A 26,451-nucleotide genomic window follows, 5' to 3' on the forward strand; every position below is an offset into this window, starting at 1 on the left:
AGAGAGAGATGTCCTGATGGAGAAGATAAATGTACAAAGACCTGAAACAGGCATAAATGTTGGCCCTATGGACAATGTTTGGGGAGGGATTCCTAGAGAAGGGGAGAGAATAAAGGCAAGGGGTTGTGAAAAAGTATAATTTACCTGGGAGTGCCCTGACAGCACGTTCCTATTTGAGGCGAGAACGGGCAAGAATGAAACTAAGAATAGGCCCAGGCCAGATGGGCCTTCAAATTATTTTGTCGACAACTCTGAAAGGTGTTAACCAAGGAAGTGACATAGATGGAATGCGTTGTAGAAATAATTATTACAGTTAAAATGTGCAGAATCTAAGAAGATCAAGGGGGCATTACCAGAGAAAAGGGCTGTGACATTCATCCAGGTAGAAATGATGATCTGAATTATACAGTTGTAGTCATAATAGGGATAGGTTTGAGAAATATTTAGAATATAAAACAGGTAAGATTACTTGGTTGTGAAGCTGAGTGAGAAGGAAGAACCAAGGTAGATGTTCAGGTCTCTGGCTGGTAACCAAAGCTCTGAAGCTAAGAGAGAAAAGCAGATTTTGAGGAGGGGAACAAATAATAAATTCAGTTTAGAATATGTTGAATTTGAGATAGCAGTCAGACGTGTCCAGAAAGCAAATGAGCTGATAGAGCTAACACCTTAAGACAGAGATCGAGACATCTATAAAATATTGCCTACCTTTCAAATGAAGCTCAGGATTAAGTCAGATAATATGTAAAGGAATAATGCTAGAAAGCACTATAAATAAAATAAATCAGATGCTTATTTAGGTACCTCAGTCTATAAAGGTAATATCTATCCTATCCTGGGAAAAATTGTAAACCAATCTCTTGAGTTAGTTAGAGCCTAAAGTTAAAGCTACAGCTTAACTTAAGCAACCCCCCTCTAGGTTTTAAAGAAAGCTTAATGGGATGCCTGGGAGGCTCAGTCAGTTGAGTATCGGAGTCTTGATTTTGGCTCAGGTCATGATCCCAGGGTGGTGGGATTGAGCCCCATGCTGGGTTCTGTGCTGAGCATGGAGCCTGCATGAGATTCTCTCTCTCCCTCTGCCCCTCTCTACCTCTCACACTCTCAATCTCAGGACCCAGTCTCAGGAACTGTGAGATCATGACCTGAGCCAAAATCAAGAGTCTGACACTTCCCAATTGAGCCACTCAGGTGTCTCCTCCTCCTTCTTTTTTTAAGTAAGCTCAATGACCAGTGTTCGGCTTGAACTCACAACTCAGATATCAAGACTCACATGCTCTATGGACTGAGCCAGCCAGGCACCCCCAGGTGTTCTTCTGGCCACTTTTAGAGGACTCTCTTCACTTAATCTTTTAAAACTGACTTGCGTAAGCAATCAAAAAAACCTTACCTTTGATGTAAATTTCTCTATGGAAGTCTCAAGATATATAATTAAGAAAACAGTACTACCAAGGTTAAGACTTACACTGATTAACTTTTAAATTCTTTTTCAAAGAATTTTATATTCAAAATGTAAGTTGGATCAGCTATATACTTCACATCTACCATGCCATAATATTTGAGAATTAAACTTATTTATTGCCATAGCCCAACAGAAATAATTAGGCCATAGTCTGTTAATAGATAAGTCATTAATGGATCATGACTATTCGCAGGATGTGAGAAAGCCTTGTTTTTCAAAGGTGAAGATTATTGAATTTGTTTTTTTTAATGTTTATTTATTTTTCAGAGACAGAGAGAGACAAAGAATGAGCAGGGAAGAGGCAGAGAGGGAGGTACAGAATCCGAAGCAGGCCCCAGACGCTGAGCTGTCAGCAGAGCCTGACATGGGACTCGAACCCATGAACCACGAGATCATGACCTGAGCTGAAGTCGGATGCTTAACTGACTGAGCCACCCAGGCGGCCCTTGAATTAATTCTTAATTTCAAGTAGAACAATGTAGATTATATTTTCTTTCCTTGTAGTCAAACTACCCCTGAAAACTAAGCTGTAAGTGGCATATTTTCTAGTCTGCACATGCACATTTGTGTTAAAAGAAAAAGCCTTTCATTTGATTGATAAAAATCCCCAAATACATACTGCTAGTTTTCTAGGTATAAAATCCGATTTTAATCCCAGCCTCAAATCATGAAGATTAAAATTCCATAGTGAAAATGTGGGGCAAATTACCTATTAGAGCTATATTTTGTGAACTGTTGAATTTATGGACAATATATTTTCAGAAAATACCACACTTTAATTTTCCTAGTGCTTATACAATGCCTTAGAAAAGGTCCTGTTTATTATCCCTCAGTTCTCTCAGGAGAAAAAGAAAGGAAAGTAATTTTCCTTCTAATGAAATGGAAGAATTGCTCATTGAGAACAGTAAGCAGGCTGTGAAAGCCCTCTCTGCCCTGACATGGAGGAAGTGCTAACACAGAATTCAGTGGCCTATTTCCTTCTTTGCTGCAATTTCAACTCCGTAACGAGAGAAGAAGAAATGAGTTTCCTTGATAGTTGAAAGAATATTATTTGTACTTTAAGAATTTATTGACTATAAAATTTAGGACACTTTTGGAGTTGATACTCAGCAAGTGGTATTATGACCCTGCCTGGAATGGTTGAAGAAAAAGATTCCAAAAGCCAGAAGAAAGCCTTCTAACTCCTCTCAAAGCTGCTTGAGCTACATGATCTTACGATGTTTTAGTCACTAAGCATTCAGTCAATCCAACCAATTTCACTCACCTAGATCACCAGCAAGTTAATGACTCAGAATCAGTCAAGATTTCTATATTGTTTTATGTTTTAGATTTTGATTAAAATGAAAACACTCTCCTTTTGCCTTCTATGGATTTACATGAAGCATACCATACCTCTCCCAGCCTGTAACCAGTATTGTCTTCTTAAGAACCAGGATCTGTGAAATATCCACAGCTCCCTCTTGACCAACATTTAGGGTATGGTGACAGTATCCATTGAAGTCCCATACCTTTAAGAGAAAAATTTAAGTCACAAGAAAAGAAAATGTCTTCTTCAGTGAGTAAAATGACACAGTGTAATAGGATTAGTTTTAGCTTTTGTGTTTATATTCTAGACTATGTAAGGTTGATTCACTTAGGGTATGTAATAATTAAAGAAAATCCTCTCACCATTTAAATAACCCATTATATTTATAATTCTACCTGTAACCCTATCAATCTATTTTAACAGTTGACTCAAAGGCTGTGAATTTGTATGCATTTTAAAGGGGGAGACACAAAATCATGTAGAGCTACATGATTGGAGTGTTGAGATTATGGTTCTTTCTCTAAGTAAATCTCTCTAAATTTCAGTTTCCTCATTTATGACACAGGAAGCTTACTCCTCTGGGATATCTGGAGGATTAAACATCTAATACAGAGTCTGAAACAGAGTCCTTGTGCATAGATTTACCATCTGTTCCCAGTAAGATGTCCTATTGTTAGTGGATGCCAGCTCCAGTCCTATGGAGGAGAAGGACTCTGAATTTACTTCCTCAGGCAGGACCCAGGTCCTGAACATCATTAGGTCACCAGCAGTTAAAACTAAGCCCTGCTATGAAACGTGGCTGGTGCATCTACACAAAGACCAAGTTGGCACTACCAAAATTCAGTTGCATAAACTCTTTGACTTAAAAATTCAACTTCTAGGAAATGATCTCACAGAAACACTTAGATGTGTGAAATGACATATTTCGAAGGCTATACTTTTTAAAAGTTTGTTTATTTTGAGACAGAGAGAATGAGCAGAGGAGGAACACAGAGAGAGGGGGACAGAGGATTCAAAGCAGGCTCCATGCTGACAGCAGAGAGCCCAATGTGGGGCTCAGACTCACAGACCATGAGATCATGATCTGAGCTGAAGTCTGATGCTTAACTGACTGAGCCACCCAGGCACCCTTGAAGGCTTCTCTTGAAGCACTGTTTATAAAGGCTAATGACCTGAATCAACCCAGTTGCTCATTAACAAGGGACTAAACAATCAGAATATGGAATACCTATACAGTAGCATATACTGCAGCCATTAAGAAGAATATATCATTTCCATATTTCCAAGCTCTGCCAAACAAACAAACAAACACAAACAAACAAACTGGACCAGCTATGAGACCTTAAGCAATTTGCTTTATCTCCTTGGGCTTTAGTTTCCTCCTCTATAAGACTGGCATAATAATAATAATAATACCAACTATATAGATATATATGTTGGGGTGGGCTGCGGGAGTGTGCACATGTGTTTGTACATATAAAGTGCTTACAACAGTACCTGGTTGTAAGTATGCAATAAAAGTTAGCTACATTATTATTATTGTATGCATTCATATGACTCAGTATCCAAGACAGAAAATGCAAAATGCATAACTTTGTATATACTAGGGGGCCATTGTGAAACAAATGGAGCTCATGGATTAGAAGGATGCATGAGAAACCAGTAACAGTGGTAGCTACAAGGAAGGTGAGAAAGAGGCTTTCTTCTCACTGTATAACTCTTTGATATTTCAAGTTTTACTGTATGCATACATTAATTATTCAACACACTAATTAATTAAAAATCCGACACTTCAGAACCATAATAAATAGGGCAATACTTTTAAATGTTTGATGACATAGGTACTGGTTTTGGATTCTAAATTATAAACGAGATTGGAAAATGTCATTCATTCCTGTCTCTTCATAGACTATGTCCAGAGCAGCTCAACCCTGATTTATGCATCCTATAGAGGTTGCCAAATTTCAGAATCCTGTTGAGTTATTATGATAAAGATAAATGTACTTTCAAAAGCTGTGATTATACTGCTAAATTCACATTAACTTCTAAGAGGCAAGGCTTGAGCTGAAATGTTGAAGGGTGAACATCTTCACCCATGTCACTTCGGTGTCCTCTAAACATGGCTCTTACCAAGCCCGCCTAGAATAACACCCACAAATAGGTATCGTGAAGATCTGACTGTCCCCAGGTCCTATTAAGTCCTTTAGCTGGGACTATCTGCAAGCCATTTTGCAACTATCTGCAAGTCAGCCCTACTCTGGACTGTGTAACTTGTACCTAATCTATTCATTTCGTTTCTCATTTTGGTCTCATGCCCCAGGACCGGTAAGTGGGATATTCACTTGCTCCTTTTACCTAAGCCTGTCTGATACTCCTGTTTCAGTTGTTCTTGTTTTATTCCACCTTGTCTATTGGGGTTGGGATTGTCCCATTACCTTCACATGCCTTACCGGTTCTCCCGTAAACTAGATTACTTAAACCCAAGCTCCCAGTCCCTAACCTCATGCTGTTAACCTTCCCAGAGGCCCGGCTCTGTTGATTTTCAGAAATTCTCATTGCCACCTGCCATAGCCCCTCCTTTACATTGACAGATGTCAGCCTAGAATATCCCTGAACTCCACTTCCATCATGTTCTTCCCACAGATCCTGGTAACCTTCCATTAACCTCCCTTGCAGGCTACCAGCATGCGTCATACACCCACCATGGAAGGTACGCCTAATTAATATCCTTCTCATTCCAGCTATGACAGAAGTTTGTGAACCATTCAAAGCTTATTCTGGGAAACTGCCTTCTGTTGCCTCAAAGTGTCACAAGCCATCTCCAATCAAAAGACTGTCATTAGTCTCAGAGCTGAGGGGAGCAGAGGAGATTCGCTGGTAGGCATGACTCCAGACAGCAAATATCTAAGCTTGGCATGAAAATTTGATCATTTTTGTACTTTTCTCCCCAAAGAAATTAGTAATAGTTACAAAATAATGAAAGTGGAAGTATTAAATACTGTAGGTTCAGGATGAAAATAAATAAGATAATGATTGTTCTTCCTCCTATCCTTCTTCACCATCTCACTTGCCTTCACATAAATGTGCTAATTATAACATGAGCTGATTCTGAAATATTCATTTGCCCCAAAATGTGCATCTCTGCCATTTTCACAAGTTTTCTTGGTTGCGCTGATTTCTCATTTTATAAACTAAGAAGAGGGAAACTAGGGATGTTAGCTGAAGCATAGGAAAATTATTCGGACTTCTTATTTCCCAAAGTAGTACTGTATCCAGGACCCTGAGAAAGGCTTTCTGAAATAAGTATGCCACGTTGTGTTTCTATTCTAAATAATTTATTCAGAGAAATCATTATTCATTTTTCTACTAAAGTTTTTTTTTTTTTTTTCCTAACAGCTTTGTTATTAGACGGTATGGGTTATTTAACTCTTCTAATCTTGTCTCACCTTTTCTCTTCCATGGCCAAAAAGGTAGAAACAAATGTAGCTATAGCTGTGTCTCCTCACATCGTATTTAGCCTCCTCATATGTGGATAGAAAACATCACTGTGTTCTCACCTTTATGGTCCCATCTGTGCTGCCAGTCAAAAGCCGTGTCTCATTTGCATCGAGGGCCATGGTGCTGATTTCTGCGTTGCCATGGCAACCAGTAAACTGTTTGATTTTCTGCCCAGTGTCTATCATCCAGAAGGAAACAGTAGACCCCTCATCAGAGCTGATTACCTAAGAGAAAATAACATTGTAAAGAAATTAAATATAGTCCTAGAATCCACAACTTTTATTTCAATAAAAATATCTAATTTGTGACTTTCCACTACTGAGGTCCACCTCTTTGTTAAACTGATAACATTTTAATTCTTAAGCCAGAAGTGAGGTAATGAAGTCATGATTCCCTTTTCCAGAAAAGATAGGAATCTACTTCCCTTACCCACCATTCAGCTTACTGTCTAGAGGCCATTTGAAATTAAACGGAAATCGAGTCCTATTGAAAATAAACGTAAAAATCTTCTGCATTTAAGTGAGAAAGCTGATTTCATTAGTCACGGTGCTCTGACACTATTTACTATATGAAAAGAGGCATTTTACTATATATCAGCTTCTATTTAGAATTCAGAAAAGAAAGTGCTACCAGACATTATGGGGGAAAAAGTTAATTTAAACAAAATGCTAGAGCTATCACTTTTAATGCCATTAGCTCCTTTCTTCCTCCTTTCTCAAGGTGCTGTATAGATTTCTACATTTAAATACAGTTATTGATTACTTGCTGGAAAAAAAAAAAAGAACACAGGAAGATTAAATATGAATCTTCAATAGATACCCCAAGAGGAAGATAACAAAACAATGCTAGAAGGGATGGGATCACATATAGAAGCCTGACGGTGAGAAATGTTATACAGGCAAGTCAACTGCTAATTTTAGCTCTAGGTATTTAGGCACCCTTTAAGAGGTTAAAGTCACCTCCCCCAGGGGCGCCTGGCTGGCCCAGTAGGTTAAGCATCCAACTTTGGCTCAGGTCATGATCTCAGTTTGTGGGTTCGAGCCCTGTGTAAGGCTCTGCACTGACAGCATGGAGCCTGCTTGGCATTCTCTCTCCCACTCTGCCCCTCACTCACTAGTGCTCATGCTTTCTCTCTGTCTCTCAAAAATAAATAAATACACATTATTAAAAAAGTCATCTCGCTCATATGACTTTGGGACCCAAAAGAATGAAAAAATAAATAAACAACACTGAACACACAAATTGGTAGATAGGAAGTGGCCTGAAGAACAGGTAGCCTTTGAGAGAACTTCTAGCATGTCTTTATCTGCATTGGTACTGATTATCATGGTATGAATGCAAATGTTTCAATAATCTGTCAATTTGAGTATCACATCTTTATAATAGGTTGTTAAGGTTTATCAAATGTATATTCAGAAGACCTCGATAGCCGGCCATCACACATGCATGCATTCCTTTGTTTCTGGTGCAAGCACTGAACGTCCGCTCTGTGCCCAGCCCCATGACAGCAGCAGGGCTCATTAATGAATCCCTGCTCCAAAGGAATCTACAGTGTAGGCTCAAACATTCAAATCACCTGAGGAACCTTACAAACCATGCCTGTATACCAGATCAGAGACTCTGCTTTAAGCAAACTAAGGAAGGAACATTTTTTAAAGAGCTTCTCGGGTGACTGACGTACAGCCTGAAGTGAGCATTATTGGCATAGATGGAGAAACAGACAAGAAACAGAAAAATGCCAAACAATACTACAGGTCTAGAGGTCTCTCCCCTGGATGTTGCAGAGAGGGGCACAGAGAGTAAACTGCAAAACTCACTCACTAGGATGGGGAATAAAAGGTGAGGATGATCAATCTGGGATTGAAGATAGGAACATGTATTTATTGGACGCCAAGCCCTTTACACTCCTTATCTCATTTGATCTTTATAAAAACTCTGTAAAGTAAATAATGTTCTTGCCCTCATTCTACTAGTGATGAAAATGAGATTCTAATCAGCTAAGCACCATTCCCAAGCATACATAATGAGGTCTGAATCATGGGCTTTCTATGACAGACACATCATAAGGTCTTCTCTATTCTAATATAGTATTTCAGATAATTAAGAGTGTGCTCAGAAGAGAGAACTTAGAGAGTATTCTAAGCATGAGAAACAATGCAAAGTGTAATGGAGCCAGAGTACCCAGAGGAGGACATAAACAGTGGGATAGCAGATGAAGACGCAAGCTTGTGACAGGTACTGAAATCCCTACAGAGCTGTGCTGGAATCTTAACTAGAGAGAATAGTCCAATGGGGACCAGAGGGGAGGGGGGTGGAGGGGTGGGTGAAATAGGTGATGGAAATTAAGGAGTGTGCTTCTTGTGATGAACACCAGGTGATGTATGGAAGTGTTGAATCACTATACTATACACCTGAAACTAATATTACACTGTATGTCAGGTATACTGGAATTAAAATGTTAAAAAAAGAGCAATGTTAGAGAATAATGGATCGTGTGTATAAAGTGCTTCTTACTGGGTAGGGCCTTAGCTTTCACTAGACTGTCAGTGGCATGTACGCCTCAAAATCAGTGTCAATTACTGTTCTTGGTGAGGGTGAAAGTAATACAGCAACTTTTGTGAGTTGGTTTGTGAAGATAATCATGGCAATGATGTGGAGAACAAGTTGGGGTTGGGGGAAGACCATCTGGGGGCTTCTGTCATAGTCCAGGCAAGAGCTGTTTACTTGGACCAGCAGTTCAGAGGTAAAAAGGAGAAAAGAGAGCAACATTTGTGCTCAGCAAAGAACTGATCGTGAGCACATGATCTCTTGTAGCCTTTTCCCCCTGAAATTACAAATTGCAACTCTGAATCAAACAACTTCTTAAATGATCTCATCAGGGAAATACAAATCAAAACCACACTGAGATACCACCTCACGCCAGTCAGAGTGGCTAAAATGAGCAAATCAGAGGACTCTAGATGCTGGCGAGGATGTGGAGAAACGGGCACCCTCCTACACTGTTGGTGGGAATGTAAACTGGTACAGCCCCTCTGGAAAACAGTGTGGAGGTTCCTCAGAAAATTAACAATAGAACTCCCCTATGACCCAGCAATAGCACTGCTAGGAATTTACCCAAGGGATACAGGAGTGCTGATGCATAGGGGCACATGGACCCCAATGTTCATAGCAGCACTCTCAACAATAGCCAAAACATGGAAAGAGCCTAAGTGTCCATCAACAGACGAATGGATCAAGAAGATGTGGTTTATCTATACCATGGAATACTACATGGCAATGAGAAAGAATGAAATCTGGCCATGTGTAGCAACATGGATGGACTTGAGGTTGTTATGCTGAGCGAAATAAGTCAGGCAGAGAAGGACAAATACCATATATTTGCACGTATAGGAGGATTAGGAGGAACTTAACAGGGGACTGTGGGGAAGAAGAAGGGAGAAAATAGTGGGGGAGAGGGAGAGAGGCAAACCATGAGAGACTCTTGAATGCTGAGAACAAACTGGGGACTGATGGGTGTGGAGGGAGACGGGGGTGATGGGCATGGAGGAGGGCACTTGTGGGGATGAGCACTGGGTGTTATATGGAAACCAACTTGACAATAAACTATTTGTAAAAAAAAAAAAATTAAATGATCTCAAACTATATGTATGTTACACATTTTCTCTCATGAAATCAAATAGCTTAAATATTTCATTACAATTGTTAAACAATAGCATAATTTCTAGGACAAATGTCCTGAATCTTGAAATAATGTGACCTACTTCTTCAATTACCACTCCATATCAACTGACTAGGTTTCCGTTTGCTTTGATTTGTGCCATATGCAAGGCGGTCAAGAGCACCAGGTCTGAAGTGCAGACACCTGAGTTTGAAGGTCAGTTGTCTGACCTTGGGCCTCATTACTTAACATCTCCAAGCTTCAGTTCCTTCACTTATAAACCAGAGAGAATCACAGTAACTTGCCTCAAACCATTTTTAAGAGGTTTTACTAAACTATTATTTGTAGAACACTTAGCACAGTACATGGCATACAATAAATAAGCCATAAAAGTTACTAGTGTTGGGGTGCCCGGGTGGCACAATTGGTTGGGCGGCCAACTTCAGCTCAGGTTATGATCTCACAGTTCATGGGTTCGAGACCCGTGTTGGGCTCTGTGCTCACACTAGCTCAGAGACTGGAGCCTATTTCAGATTCTGTGTGTGTGTGTCTCTCTCTCTCTCTGACCCTCCCCTTCTCACTCTGTCTCTATCTCTCAGAAATAAATAAAACATTAAAAAAAAAGTTAACTAGTGTTACTATTCTAGTTAAGCTTTATTTGTCTAACTGTTTTGGGTGATATCCCTTTTCATACCCAAACCAGTTCAACAAAAATATTTAATATCTTGCTTTCTTTCAACCATGACAGCAAATACAGACAATTGAAATTTTAGAAGCCAGATTGTAGATGTACATTGAAATTTCAAATTAAATCAGACTTGTGAATTTCTCACATAATTACCTACCAATTTGAATTGTATTCGTTAAAAAGAAAACCATGAAAACATACAATTTTCCAAGCATGAGTAAAAATTTCAATGGTGTTTTTAAAGAAAGGGTTAAAGGTTGTGAAGAGTTTTATTATTTCTGTTCAAAAAATATTTATCGACCACTTATATGTTAGGCATTTTGGTAGTAAAAGATGGGCATCCCCTGATTAAAAATAAACAGAAAAAGCAAAGTAAAATGTGACCGTGTTCAAGGAGAAGCCTTGCCTACTTGTCTGAGACTGGCATTTCCCACATTACAAAGTATTATCAACCGCATAGCTTTTCTGTGCTGTAGACATTCAATCAAGAATTAGTAACTTCCACACTTTGCTGCTTGCAGCAAAACTCTCCCTCCTCTGCCCACCTGGCATAGCCCCAACACACTATTCTTCCTTTTTCAGCACCTTTCTCTGCTCATTTAACAATTTCTCACGAAATCAGAATCAATAACGGCAACAGTATATAGCCAGTCAGATTTCATTTGATGGCAATCTGCAATCTCCAGGAAAACAATGTGCTGAAAAACAAGGACTGACTGTGTCACAAACATACTACCAGGACTAACCAGACTCTTCGGTCACTATGACAATCTCAGAATACAAGAAAAGCAAGGCAGGTGAAAAGATTCTCAAAGTTTGGTGAGAGAGAAGTGCATTTAACATCACTTGGCAGCTGAAAGAAGTGTTTGACTACTGGATGGAGAGTGTGTTGGGGGTGGGGCACCTTATTTTTAGCAAGCTGGTTTTCTCAGTAATAAAGTCCAGGATTAGTATTGGCATCATATTTATATGCCAGATTTTGACGATACCAAATCTCTAAGTTTTTGGTTCATTCCTGGCTGCTTCTTATCACATGAGATCTCAACCAATGGGACCCTGCCAGTCTGCAGGCAGTCTGCAGAGCAGAAATGCCACTGCCTGAATAACTTCACTCCAGCATAAGTGGGCTGCCCGAGCAAATTGTTGTTCTCCACCTATGTACCCGAGTTAATAACCGTTTAGGAATATATGGGTCTTTTTGTCTCTCTCATCTGAAGCTGTCACAGCCAATGAGGCAATTCTAAGAGATATGAGGTTGTATCCATGTCCCCTAATTGTCTTCTTGTATTCCAACAGCAGTAGGCATTTTACTTGTCTTTATATGCATTCCAAGCCCTACGTCTAAGCAAGAAGGGAAATCAGAAATTACAGCAGCAGATATCGCTAGCTACCCAGGGATGAGGACATTTGATTTAATTGCTGTTTATAGTTCTATTTTTCAGTCAGTGTTGTGTGCGTCCCCGTAATATAAAGTAGGCTACCTCCTTTATTTCTATTGTGCATCAAATCTCTAGAAGTTACATCTCTATAAGTCGGGAGGTGAGGGGAATGATAAAATCTCAGACTGGTATAGAAAAAGGATTCAAATATTTTAAGGCATCCATTTTCCATTTGTAAATCTTATTTATTACCTTTTTTAGAGTAATGTGTAATTTGCTCTTTTCAATGAATTTCCTTGAGTTTACTGAACCCCTACAATATGGAAGACCAGGATCCACGCGTTGGGGATTCAGCAGTGAACAATTCCTACGCTTACATTTAGTGGGGGGTAGAGATGCAAGCAGATGAGAAAATAAAATAAAATAAAAATGTATGGTTAGCGGTGACAAGCATTAGGGAGAAAAATAAAACTGAGAAGGAGGTAGAAATCATTGGGAGTGAATTCAAAGCTGGACGCTCTGAAAAAGCCTCCCTGAAGAATCATTAGTAGGCATGACTGAGGTAAAGGAGGGAGCCATATAGATACCTAGGTGAAAAAAGTTCTAGGCAAAGGAAAGAGTAATGCAAAGGCCCTGAGGTAAAGTGCCCTTGGCACATTCAAGGACTAGCAAGGAGGTAGGCTTAGGCAGAGAGTGAGGGGTAGGCTGTGATCACGTTACACAGGCATTCAAAACACTCCCCAAATCATCTGGCAACCCCAGGAACTAGGTGACAGAAAAATATCACTTCCCCTTTTTTGGCTAATATTTATTTAGCTTTTACTCCTGCTTTGTTCCATGCATGTTTATATACAATACCCTTTGTCCCGTACAGAACATCTACAAGGGAGGTATTATAATCCCTATTTTATAGATACAAAAACTCTGGCTTAAAGAAGTTAAAATCACTTGCTCAATACTAAGTATTGGCAACTCTGACTCTAAAACGTCACCACTTCCCTCATTCTAAACAAAGAGCTGAGAAAACACTACTTCAAAAAGGAGTCGAGATTGGACTTCCAGGTTCTGGTTCTGCATGTTTAGAAGTCATCCATCCTAAGAAAAAAAAAAAAAAAAAAAAAAGTTCTCTTCANCAACAACCCTTCTCCGATCAATAATAGAAATGAGGTTGCACGGCAAATGGCTGCCCCCTCAGAACTGGAGATCAACAAGCAAATAGAGAAAATAACACTTTACCAGAGCAGGAACTCATGAACTGGAAACTCTACGGGAAACAGTGCTGAGATAGAAAAACCAGAACTATAATTGACGAATTGCTGGAGGCTCTTAGTGGGCAAGTCTGAGAACTAAAAATTCCAGGGGGAGCCAGTCATAGGGGGCCCCCACAATTTTATGAGTTTTATTTTGACGATATCGACCAGGTTTTTACTGTAATATTGGAGGAAAAAACCTTCCTGCCTCCTGTGGGGCACAGAAGGAAAGGATTTCAAAATACCTTAGAGTAATTCTGTTCCTCTTAACAAGGTCTGCCCTCAAGGGAAACTACTTAACCAGGGTCACACCTGCTGGAGTTTTATCAGCACTTAACTGACCTGGGAAAGGAAAATACCAAATTCTAGCTGGTTCTAGCCTTTCTGTTGGACGTAACGGTGGAGGACAACGGGGAAGCATGTGTGAATCTCACATATGTCCAGAAACACAGGCTCACAAGAGGCTGAGACCTAATCCTAGGATTATAGAATCCTTCCCGGCCCCCACACCTTGCCACCACATTTCTTTTTTTTCAATTAATATTTTTTTATTTATTTCTAGGAGAGAGAGAGAGAGACAGCGTGAGCAGGGGAGGGTCAGAGAGAGAGGGAGACACAGACTCTGAAACAGGCTCCAGGCTCTGAGCTGGCAGTCAGCACAGAGCCCGACGCGGGGCTCGAACCCATGAACCGCGAGATCATGACCTAAGCAAAGTCGGACGCTTAACCGACTAAGCCACCCAGGCGCCCCTGCCACCACATTTCTAAAGGTACCTTATGTCCCGCTATGAAGAAAAAAATTACTGATAGGAGAAGATATAGGATTCAGTAGGCAGAGAGGGAAAGGTTAGGACCTGAAGTCCCTGAATGGGAAAAACACATATTTTGGAACAATGCTGGGAGTATCTGACCATAGCAAACCACCTCAGACGTAAGGTTCCTTTTAAGAATGTAACAGACCCCACCTACTGCCCCTCAGGTTTCCCTCAGTGTAAGGAATAAGCTTAGGAATTCCCTGAGCCTGCATTGATGGGTTAACAAGGCATAAAGAATTAGAAAGCCACAGGATGCTTACCCCCAATTCTGGGTAACTAGATTAGGTAAAAGAGTATAGAGAAGGTGGGGCAGAGGCCCCAATATAGAAAGGTGGGAGCAAAGGCCCTAAGATAGAACAAAGGTATATGAAATAAACATGATTAGATATTCAGAGTGAAAGTGCCCCCCAATTTAGCACTATAGCAGAAAGCTGCTTTCATAGGCAGGAAGGACCAAATTAGGTAAACAGGTTAAATTAGGGCTTTAGACCACTGCAGGGCGAAATTGCCAGGGGTGAAGATAATTAACAAAAAAAAGGTGTCTTACTGACCCTGAGGTTACTTGCTCTGTCATTCTTGCCCCCTAGACCAGTAAAAGGTGTCTTACTGACCCTGAGGTTACTTGCTCTGTCATTCTTGCCCCCTAGACCAGTTTAGGAAATAGAGGTGGTGCCTCAAGTCTGCTGTAAACAACCTTCAACCCGGCTGCCCGGTGCCAGGATTTTGTTTTGTATTAACCCAACCCCCTAACCCAGCATATCTTTAAGATCTCCTTTCTCTCACATCCGTGAGTTAATATTCACAGTTTCATTGTCTCTTTGTGCACATCCATTACCATGTTTGTAAGCCTTCTGATCCCAATAAAAATGGAGCACAGACCCTTAACTGGGGCTCTTTTGTTTTTCGGGACAATAGCCATCTCTTGCATTTGAATCCTGTGTTCGCTTTCTTGCTGGACTAGAAAAAACCTTAGAGTTTAAGACACCTCAAGAATTTGAAGAAAGACTTACATAGGGCCATAGACCACCTCTCATACAATGGAAAAAGCCAATCAGGAATGGACAACCTAGCACGTAGAGTTAACCATCCAATAAGGGTAAAACCTGAAAAGAACAAGGGGAAAGGGAAGAGGAGAAAAGGCTAACCAAAACCTTATAAAACAAGGACCCTTGCCTATTTTCAGGGGCATTCACTTTCGAATGCCCCCTATCTGTAAAGAGAACTTTCCTACTATTCTTCCTTTCTGATCTTATACTCTAATAAATTGGGCTGCTGCTCATTTTGTGTCCACCTCTTCATTCTTCGAAGTGGTGAAACAATGAATCTCAAGTATTGTGGTAAAAAAAAAATCCCGCAACGTTACAAAACATACTAAAAAGCAAAAAACATAGTTTGAAGAAAGAGAGCACGCATCAGACCCAGACATGGCAGGGATGTTGGAATTATCAGATCGGAAATTTGAAAAAACTATGATTAACGTGCTAAAGGCTCTAATGAGCAAAAATAGCATGTGACAACAGATGGGTAACATAAGCAGAGAGATGGAAATTCTTAGAAAGAACCAAAAAGAGATGCTACGGATCAGTAGGGAAGTATGGCTTTCATGTGCTTACGAATAGATTGAATATAGGTGAGGAAAGAATCTCTGAGCTTGTGGATGTATCAGTAGAAACCTTGAAAACTGAAAAAGCAAAGAGGACAAAGACTGAAAACAAAAGCAAAAACAAAATACAGCACCCAAGAACTGTGGGGCAATAACCCAAGGTATAACATTCACACAACAAGAATACAAGTAGGAGAAGAAAAAAAGGAAGAAAAGAAATACTTGAAACAGGAATGAATGAAAAATTTCCCAAATTAATGACAGATACCAAACCACAGATTCAGGGAGCTCACATGACATGGAGCAGAATAAATGCTAGAAAAAGAAAAAAGAAAACAAACAAAACAAAATTAAAAAAAAAAAGGACACCTAGGCATATCAGTCAAAGATAACATCTTAGGATCCAGATAAGAAAGATAACTTATCCTCTAAGGAACAAAGATAAGAATTACATTAGACTTCTCCTTAGAAAACACAATCCAGAAGGAATCCAGTGAAATATTTAAAGTGTTGAGAGAATAAACCCACCAACATAGAATTCTGTATTCTGTGAAAATCACCTTGAAAATAAAGAAGAAATACTTTCTCAAACAAACAAAAATTAAAGGAATTTGTTGCCAGTAGACCTACCTTCAAAATATGTGAAAAGAAGTTCTTTAAAGAGAAAGAAAATAAATTAAGTCAGAAACTTAGATCTAAATAAAAGGGGAAGAACATTAAAGAAGAATAAGTAAAATTAGAATAAAAACTTTTCTTTTTCTTGGTCTTAATTGATCTAATAGATCAAAACAATAATACCAACAATGCACTAAATTATATATGCTTATGTATACATATATGATAATATGTAGTTATATCCTAACATATAATGGAAATGAATGACAGCAATAATACAGGGGAAAAAGGGAAGAATTAGATTATTTTGTTATTATAGGGTACTAAAACTACTTGTGAAGTAATATAGTGTTATTTGAAAGTAGACTTGGATCTGTTACAAACATATGTTGAAAACTCTAGGGAAACCATTTTTAAAAACTAAAAACAAAATATAACTGATATGCCAAAAAAAAAAAAAGAGAACAAATAGAATCACTTTAAAACCACAAAAGGCAGAAAAAGTAGAAGATGAAAACGGGAACAAAGTGCAAGGGCAACCAATAGAAAACAAAGACAAAATGAAAGCTATTAATCCAACTATATCAATAATCACTTTGAATGTAAATGCACCAAATGAACAAATCAAATCAGATTGTCAGATGGGATCAAAAATCAAGACCCAACTATATGTTGTATAAAAGAAACTCAATTTAAATATAAAAATATGTGCAGATTTAAAATAAAATGGACAAAGAATGATATACTATGCTAACATGAATCAAAAGGATGCAGGAGTAGCTATAGTGTCTTCAGACAAAGCAGACTTTAGAGCAAGAAAGTTATTAGGGATGAAGAGGAGAATAATGATGAAAGGTCAAGTCTCCAAGAACACATAACAATCCTTAATGTGTATGACTCTAACAACTGCATCCAACCACACGAGGCAAAACTGGTATAACTGTAAGAAGTACATTAATCCACTTTCATAGTTGAAGATTTCAACACTCCTCTATCAGGAAGGGACAGAACCAGCTGGCAGAAAATCAGTAATGATATAGTTGAACTCCACAATATCATCAATGAAGTGGATACAAATATAAAATAAACTACCTCATACAACAATGGCAAAATACATAATTTTCTCAAGGTTGTATGGAGCATTCACCAAAATAAACCATATTTGGGGACATAAAACACACCTCAACGCATTTAAAAGAATAAAAATCATACAATGTCTGGTCTTTCACCATAATGAAATTAAACTAAAAATCAACAACAGAAAGGTAACTAGAAAAATCCCATAATACTTGGAGAGTAAATGGCACATTTCTAAATAACATATAGGCCAAAGAAGAATTCAAGAGAAATTTTAAAATATTAACTAAATTAAAATGAAACTACAAATAAAAAATTTTAGGCTGCAGAGAAAGGAATGCTTAGAGGAAAATTTATGCATATATTAAAAAAGTTAATGCAACTAAAAGTAAGCAGAAGAAAAGAAACAATAAAACTAGAGCAGAAATCAATGAAACTGAAAACCAAAAATTAATAAAGTCAATGAAAGCAAAACCTGATACTTTGAAAAGTTCACTAAAACTGATAACACTTTACCTAGGTTACGTAAGAAAAAAAGAGAGAGAGAGAGAGAGAGAGAGAAGACACAAATCAGTAGTAACAGAAATGAAAGAGGGAACATCACTAAAGATCCCACATATATTAAAAGGGTAATAGAGGAATACACACTATAAAAACTCTATGCTTACAAATTTGACAACTTAGATGAAATGGGCCAACTTATTTAAAGACACAATCTTGGGGCACCTGGGTGGCTCAGTCAGTTAAGCGTCCGACTTCAGCTCGGGTCATGATCTCATAGTTCGTGGGTTCAAGCCCCATGTCGGGCTCTGTGCTGACAGCTAGCTCAGAGCCTGGAGCCTGTTTTGGATTCTGTGTCTCCCTCTCTCTCTGACCCTCCCCTGCTCATGCTGCCTCTCTCTCTCTCAAAAATAAATAAATTTTAAAAAAATAAATAAAAAAATAAAAAAAATAAAGACACAATCTTCCCAAATTCACAAGAAGAAATAGACATACTAGAAAAAACAGACATAAGAGAAATCCAAATAGGCTTATATCAAAGAAAAAATTAAGTTAATACTGTTGATTTTTAAAAAAAATGTATTTAAATTCTTGTTTCTTAACAGTACAATATTGGGTTTAGTAGAATTCAATGATTCATCACTTACATACAACACCTAATGCTCATCCTAACATGTGGCCTCATTAATGCCCATTACCTATCTAGCTCATCCCCACCTCTCTCCCTCCATCAATCTTCAGTTTGTTCTTGACTGTCAAGAGTCTCTTATGTTTTGTTTCCCTCTCTGTCTCTTTTTCCCTCTTCCCATATGTTCATCTGTTTTGTTAAATTCCACATGAGTGAAGTCCTATGGTATTTATTTGTCTGTTTCTGATTTTGCTTAGCATAATACACTCTAGCTCCATCCATGTCATTGCAAATGGCAAGATTTCATTATTTTTGATGGCTAAATAATATGCCATTTTATATATGTACCACATCTTTATTCACTTATGAGTCGATGGACATTTGGAATCTTTCCATAGTTTGATTATTGTTGATAATGCTGCTATGAACATCGGGGTGTATGTATTTCTATGAATATGTATAATTAATAATATTCCAAAACAGGGTCACCTGGGTGGCTCAGTCGGTTAAGCGCCTGACTCTTGGTTGCAGCTCAGGTCATGATCTCACAGTTCATCAGTTCTAGCCCTGCATCGGCCTCTGCACTGCTTGGGATTCTCTCTCTGCCCCACTCTACCACTCTCTCTCAAAATAAATAAATAAACTTAAAAAAAATTAAAAACACATAATGTTCCAAAACAGAAAGCACTAGGCTGAATGGATTCATTGATGAATTCTATGAAAATTTAATGAAGAAATGATACCAATTTATTACAGTCTTGCTCAGAGGATAGAAGCAGAGAGAAAACTGCCTGACTCATTCTATTAGGCTAGCATCACCCTAACCAAACAAAATACCAAAACCAAATACATTACAGAAAAGAAAACCACAGACCACTATGTCTCATAAACATAGATGCACAAATACTTAACAACAATAGCAAATCAAATCCAACAATGCATTAAAAGAATCACATAGCATAACCAAGTGATATTTATCTCAGGTATGCAAGGTTGCTTCAACATTTGAAAATCAATTAATCCAAACCATCACACTAATAGGCAAAAAAAGAAAAATCACGTGATCATATGAATAGATGCAGAAAAAGCATTTGACAAAATCCAACACCTATTCATGATAAAAATTACCAGTAAATTTGGGGCAATTGGGTATCTCAGTTGGTTAGCAACTGACTCTTGATTTTGGCTCAGATTGAGATCTCACAGTTGTCAGTCTCTGTGCTGGGCATGGAGCCTGCTTAAGAATCTCTCTCGCCCTCTCCCTCTACCCCTCCCACACGCTCTCTCTTGTGCTCTCTCTTTCTCTCTCTCTCTCTCCCTCTCCCTCTCACTTAAAAAAAAAATCACTAAACTACTAGTAGAGGGGAACTTCTTCCACTTGATAGAGTATTTGCAAAAAACATACAGCTAACATCATACTTAATGGTGAGAAACATGAAGCTTCCCTACTAAGATCAGGTACGAGGCAAGCATATCCCCTCTCCTCACTCCTTTTCAATATCATATAGAAACTTTACCTAACTCACTAAGACACATGAAGGAAATAAAAGGTATAAAGATTAGAAAGTAAGGAATAAACTGTCTTTGTTAGCAGGTGACATGATCCTCTATGTAGAAAATATGAAAGAATAAATAAAAAACTCCCGGAACCAAAGTGATTACAGCAAGATTGCAGGATACAAGGTTAATATACAAAAGTCAATCATTTTCCTATAAATCAGCAATGAAAAGTAGAATTTGAAAATAAAATTGTAATATCATTTACATTAGCATCCACTGAAATTAAATACTTAGGTATAATCTAAAACATGAATAAGATCTATATGGCATAAACTATAGAACTGTGACAAATGAAATCAAAGAACTAAACAAATGGAGATATTCCATGTTTTGTAGATAAAAAAGCTCAATATTGTCAAGATCTCAGTTCCCTCCAACTTAATCAGTATATTCCATACAATGCAAATAAAAATCCCAGCAAGCTTTTGTGTGGATATTGACAAACTAATTCTAAAGTTTGTATGGAGATATCAAAGACCCAAATGAACTAACACAATATTATAGGAAAAGAACAAAATTGGAAGACTGACCCTGCCAACTTCATGATTTAGCATGAAGCTGCAATAATCAAGACAGTGTAATATTGGCATGAAAATAGACTAGATCAATGAAACAGAGTAAAGAGCCCCAAAATAGATGCACATAAATAGAGTCAACTGATCTTTGCCAAAGAAACCAAAACAATATAATGGAGAAGGGATAGTCTTTCCAACAAATGGTCTGGAAAAACTGGGCATCTACATGTAAAAAGATGGTCTAGATACAGACCTTACATCCTTCACAAAAACTAACAAAATGGAGCACAAACCTAAAAACATAAAACACAAAACTGTAAAACACCAAGAAGACAACATAGGAGAAAATTTAAATGATGTTGGGTTTGCCAATGACCTTTTAGATAAAACATTGAAGATATGGTCAAGGAAGGAAATAATCGGTAAGCTGGACTTCATTAAATTAAAATTTTTCTCCTCTGCAAAAGACACTGTCAAGATACTGGAAAGGTAAGGCATAGATTTGGAGAAATTATTTCCAAAAGACATATATGTTGAAGCACTGTTATCCAGAATATACAAAAAAAACCTCTTGAAATTCAACAGGAAAACAATCCAATTAAAAAATGGGCCAAAGATCTTAACAGACAGCTAACCGAGGAATATAAACAAATGGCAATTAAGCATATGAAAAGATGTTCCACATTTTATGGCATTGGGGGAATGCAAAGTAAAATAATAATGTGATACTATACATCTATTGGAATGTAAATCTAGAACATTGACAACATCAAATGCTGATGAGGACGGAGAGCAGTAGGACCATTCATTCTTGGCTGGAAGCAACCAAGATGTCCTTCAGTAAGAGAATGGATAAATAAATGGTGGAATAGCCATACAATGGAATGCCATTCAACATATAAAAAAAAAAGAGCTTTCAGTCCATTAAAATACATAGAGAAAACATAAATGCATATTACTGTGTGATAGAAGCCAATCTGAAAGTCTGTATGCTATAATGGTGGAAACATGAGATTATATACTTGTCTAAACTTTTAGAATGTATTACACGAAGACTGGCTCTAATGTAAACTGTGGTTACATTTGGTGATGATGATGTGTCAGTACTGGTTCATCATTGCAAGAAATGTACCACTCTGGTGATGTGGATCGTGGGGGAGGGTATGTGTGAGAAGACAGGGGTGGTATATGGGGTCTCTCCCTACTTTCTACTCGATTTTGTTGTGAACCTAAGTGCTCTTAAAAAANATGTGTGAGAAGACAGGGGTGGTATATGGGGGTCTCTCCCTACTTTCTACTCGATTTTGTTGTGAACCTAAGTGCTCTTAAAAAAACAAATTCTTTTTTAAAAAGGCTGAGACTGTGATGATGAGAGAGGCTGAGGAAAGCATCCTTTCCTACTCCTCCAATGGATTGAATGTGGCTTTTATGGAGAATCTTGATGATATCCATTAAGGTTACTGACATAAATACTGTGACTCAATAATTTCAGTTCTAGGAATTTATTCCACAGATATTTCCTCACTAGTGCTAAAATCTGTGTTCAAGGTTGAAAATGACTCCATTATTTGTAACATAAAAATACTGAAATCAATAAATATCCCCAAAAGCTGACAATTAAACTTCACTACACCCATGTAGTGGAATACTGTGCAACTATAACAAAGAAAGAGGATACTCTAGGTAATGAGATGATTTTTAGTCTGTATTTGTTAGATAAAAAATCAATGTACAGAACAGTGTTTCTGTGTATATAATACGCTATCATTTGTGTAAACAGCATTTAAAATAAAATAATATCAATTCTTAAATAAGAATTACAGGGGCACCTGGGTGGCTCAGTCAGTTAAGCATCCGACTTGGGCTCAGGTCATGATCTCATGGTTCGTGGGTTCGAGCCCCACGTCAGGCTCTGTGCTGACAGTTAGCTCAGAGCCTGGAGCCTGCTTCGGATTCTGTGTCTCCCTCTCTCTCTGATCCTTCCCTGCTCATGCTGCCTCTCTCTCTCTCTCTCAGAAATAAAACATTAAAAAAAAGAATTACATATATCCATATTTAAAAGTGAGTATATATGTTTCCTTATGTATGAATAGAATAGCCATTAAAAGTAGCTCCTGAAAATCACAAAACTGGTTGCCTTGAGGGAAGGAAACTGAGTGGGTATAGAGACAGAGAAGAGGAAATTTTCACTGTATACCCTTTTGAGTTTTGTAACACTGAAATGTGTTATTCCTTCCAGGCTAATCACATTTAAATATACACATGTGTATGCGTGTATGTATATGATTTAATGTAACCTTAAGACTAGGGTACTCCCCGTGTCTCCAAGTGACCAGAGCCCATGGCCTCAGGAACAACACATAACCAAGCACAGCCTTAAGCTGACCACTTAAGAAGAGCTATGTCAATAAAAGGAAGGTCACTTGGATCCCTGCAAATAAGGCAGGCAAGGAGGAAGTTTTCATCAGTGTTCATCCAGCTATGTTCAAAAGAGAAACTCATTGATATTGACCTGAATACAAGGACGAAAGAGGTATAATGTCTTGTAAGGTGGAGATAAATTTCCCTCAAGCCTGTCCACTTCCCTTTGCTCAGATTTATGATTACCAAGGGAACTACCAATTGAATTGGTTAGATTCTCAAATATGTCAATTCCCAGAAAATGGTGTGCAGAAGAGAGGACAAGAGATGTAGTGTCACTAAAAAATTATATCCCAGCCCTATTTCGAAAGAATGATTTGGCGTTATGAGTTGCTGTGATAGTGGAAGAGGTGGTCCTCAAGAAAGAGCACCACTCTGGCTAATATGAAAAAGGTCTAGTCTTCGAATGTTCAAAGTCAACATCTCATGCTGGGACATGGGACCCCAGCTAGGATCTCAGGGTTCCTGCCGGAGGCAGCCGCAGACGTGTCTCTTTACATAACCATGTATGCGATTAATTTGTTTACTCTTGGAGATTGGGTAAAATGGTAAGATTCTGGGAGGCAATTTGTGTATCAAATTATCTAATATGCATCTATTTTACCCTAGAAATTCATTCCTAAGATTTTACCCTAGAGAGATAAATTCATGAGTGTGAATATATTTATGCACCAAAAAAATCATAATAGCAAAATTCTCATCAAGGCAAATGGATCAGTAAATTATGATACACACATACAATGGGATACTGTGCTGCTCTTTAAAAATGATCTAGCAGATCTACATACACTTATCTACAAGTAACTATATCCCAAGATATTATAGAATAAAAAAGAAGTTAACAGAACCATACTTCTATAAAATATTCTATGTACACAGAAATATTTAGAATATGTTGGTGGTATTTCAGCAATACTTAATTCCTTATTTGAGCTTATTGCATTGCCTTAATTTCTCATAAGCATGTAGTGCTTTGCAAAAATAAGTTCTTTAAACAAAAAAATGGTTAATAGCAATAACTGCCTAAATGCAATGATGCCTAAATATCTAGTCTGACTATAAATATGTCCTAGATGCAAGACAAACTGAAACATCACCATATTTTACAAAAACACATAAGCCCACATCATTAGGATGAGAGCTAGAGTGATCACTCAGAAATTTTATCTATTCCAGTTTATATGCTACCAACAAATACATTTTTTAAAGTTTCCTAACCTTCATGAGTTTTTAATAAAAGCTCCATTTAAGAACTCGGTGCAAAGACAGTTCATTAGAACTGCCTCCGGGATATTGAGTTCCTTTGATTCTTTCAAAATTAGGCATTCCAGGGACTCCTTCATCCTGTCCCAACCTGTTCTGCTGCGAGCTGTGCGGGCAAGCTTTGCCGCGTGAAGTAAAGCATGTGGTTTCTTTTAAAAGATTTTGCAGGGTGTAATATCACTTTCTTAGACTAGGGTGCAAGGATACCAAAGGCAGGAAGATAAAGAAAAGTCACATAGCTGCACCAAGTTGCTTTAAGATGGGGATTATGTCAGATCTCCACTGAAGACCAAACAGAATGAAATAATAATAAAGCTTCGACAACATGTTAAAATGACAACAGAAAGGAAGGTTTTCATTAAACTCAGACAAAGAGAAAGTCCACCAAAAAAAAAAAAATACACCAAACTGATAACCGAAGAGCAAGTGCCTATGAACTGAAAAATCCTGGATTCCTTTTGAAGCTGGAATGAGAAATGGTAGATACTTGACCAAATCTATCAATTGAGATATATATTTGATGCTCAGGAGAGGCTAAGGAGCTGTAGGAAAATACAGAAGTGGAAAGCAAAGATCTTTCCTTGACGTCAAAATCAAAGAAGGAGAGAAAAATGGGAGTGTAGTTAAGTGTTTGACTGGGAAACAACTAGAAATGTGAGCAACAGGCAGAGAGGGGAGAGGTAAGTGTGGGGTGTCCCTGCAGACTTCAGGAGCTGAGAAGACCAAAGAGGAGCTCTGGGGATGAATGTTTCTGAGCCAGAACTGAAGTGAGAAGGGACAGGACGAACACCTACCTCACCTGAAGGGGCGTTTCTGAACAAAGCCCAATTCAGGATCCCCTCCGACATTCTAATTCCTCCTAACATCTTGCTTTCGCATAAACATTTTTAAAACAAAGATGAAGGAATATCAAGAAGTTCATAAGAAAAATAGTGTCATAAATCACCAGCATTTAACTTGAGAGGTATAGGGGGCAGGCGGAGCCTCGCTAAAGCTGGCTGTTTCCAAGAGGCAGGCTATAGCAAAGCAATGCTGGAGAGATATGTGCTGTTACCAATTTCACATTTATGCTGCCCACCTCCACCACCCCATACCCTCGTCACGAGATACACACATTTTTAAGCATCGATCAACTGGAGGTTAGACACGATAAGCTATCTGCCCAGACTCTGAACTCTGATCTAACTCAGTGGTTCTAGAAACTCTCAATCTTGGGGGCACCTGGGTAGCTCAGTTGGTTAAACGTCTGACTCTTGATTTCAGCTCAGGTCATTTTCTCACAGTTCATGGGTTTGAGCCCGTTGTTGGGCTCTGCTCTGACATTGCAGAGCCTGCTCAGTATTTTCTCTCTCCCCCTCTCTCTCTCTCTGCCCCTCCCCTGTGATCTCTCTCTCTCTCTCTCAAAATAAATAAGGAAACTTTAAAAAATACATTTTAAACTTCTGATCTTAGGATCCCTTTAAACTCTTAAAAATTGCTGAAGAATCCAAACAGGTTTCATTTATGTGGGAGACAGAGAGACAGGAGCAAAGATAGATATACTATATATTTACCATACTAGAAATTTAAACTGAGGACCTGTTAAAACACAAGAATACAAAAGCATATATTCCATTAGCCATTAGAGCAATGATGTCATCACTCCTCATGCAGCCTCTAGATAACCCCATTGTACACTCATGAGACAATAGTGAGAAAAGTGAAGGACTAAATACTGTGATGAAGAGTTTTGATCTTGCAGATTCTCTGAAAGAATCTGAGCCTGCCCCTCAGCTCTCCCCCCTCCTCCCACCAGGGGTCTGAGATCACACTGTGAAAATTGCTGGGTTTTTAAAATGTTTATATTTTATCTTAGTTGGGGGAGGGGCAGAGAGAGAGGGATAGAAGGAATCTCAAGCAGGCTCCACACTCAGCACGTAACTTAGTCCGGAGCCATATGCGGGGCTCAATTCCATGATCCTGGGATCATGACCTGAGCTGAAACCAAGAGTTGGACATGTGACCAACTGAGCCACCCAGGCACCCCGAAAATTGCTGTTTTAACCTCAAGTCCATGCTTTATTTTTCCTAGACCAGGCTGTGGTATATTCAGTGAATGACATTCACAATCTGGCTGTAAACTCCCTTTACTGCCTCAACTCCCACAACATTTGCTAAGTACTTCCAAACACCAGAATAAATCATCTCCCTGTTAAAAAAAAAAAAAAGTCCTATGAGT

At 38.4% G+C, this 26,451-nt stretch overlaps 1 protein-coding gene across 1 annotated transcript in view; it reads right to left on the minus strand.

Moving 5' to 3' along the window:
* The window catches only part of WDR49 (WD repeat domain 49), a 136,920-nt gene that overhangs the window by 52,396 nt on the left and 58,073 nt on the right, over positions 1–26,451 (minus strand). Inside the window, exons 8-9 of the mRNA XM_077752230.1 lie at positions 6,320–6,484; positions 2,849–2,964 (exon numbers count right to left, since the gene is read on the minus strand). Of these exons, the coding sequence (XP_077608356.1) occupies positions 2,849–2,964; positions 6,320–6,484 (281 nt within the window). The remainder of the gene's footprint in view (positions 1–2,848; positions 2,965–6,319; positions 6,485–26,451) is intronic.

Source organism: Crocuta crocuta, unplaced genomic scaffold, assembly GCF_008692635.1.
Source record: "Crocuta crocuta isolate KB4526 unplaced genomic scaffold, BGI_CrCroc_1.0 scaffold21, whole genome shotgun sequence".
NCBI classification, from domain to species: Eukaryota; Metazoa; Chordata; class Mammalia; order Carnivora; family Hyaenidae; genus Crocuta; species Crocuta crocuta.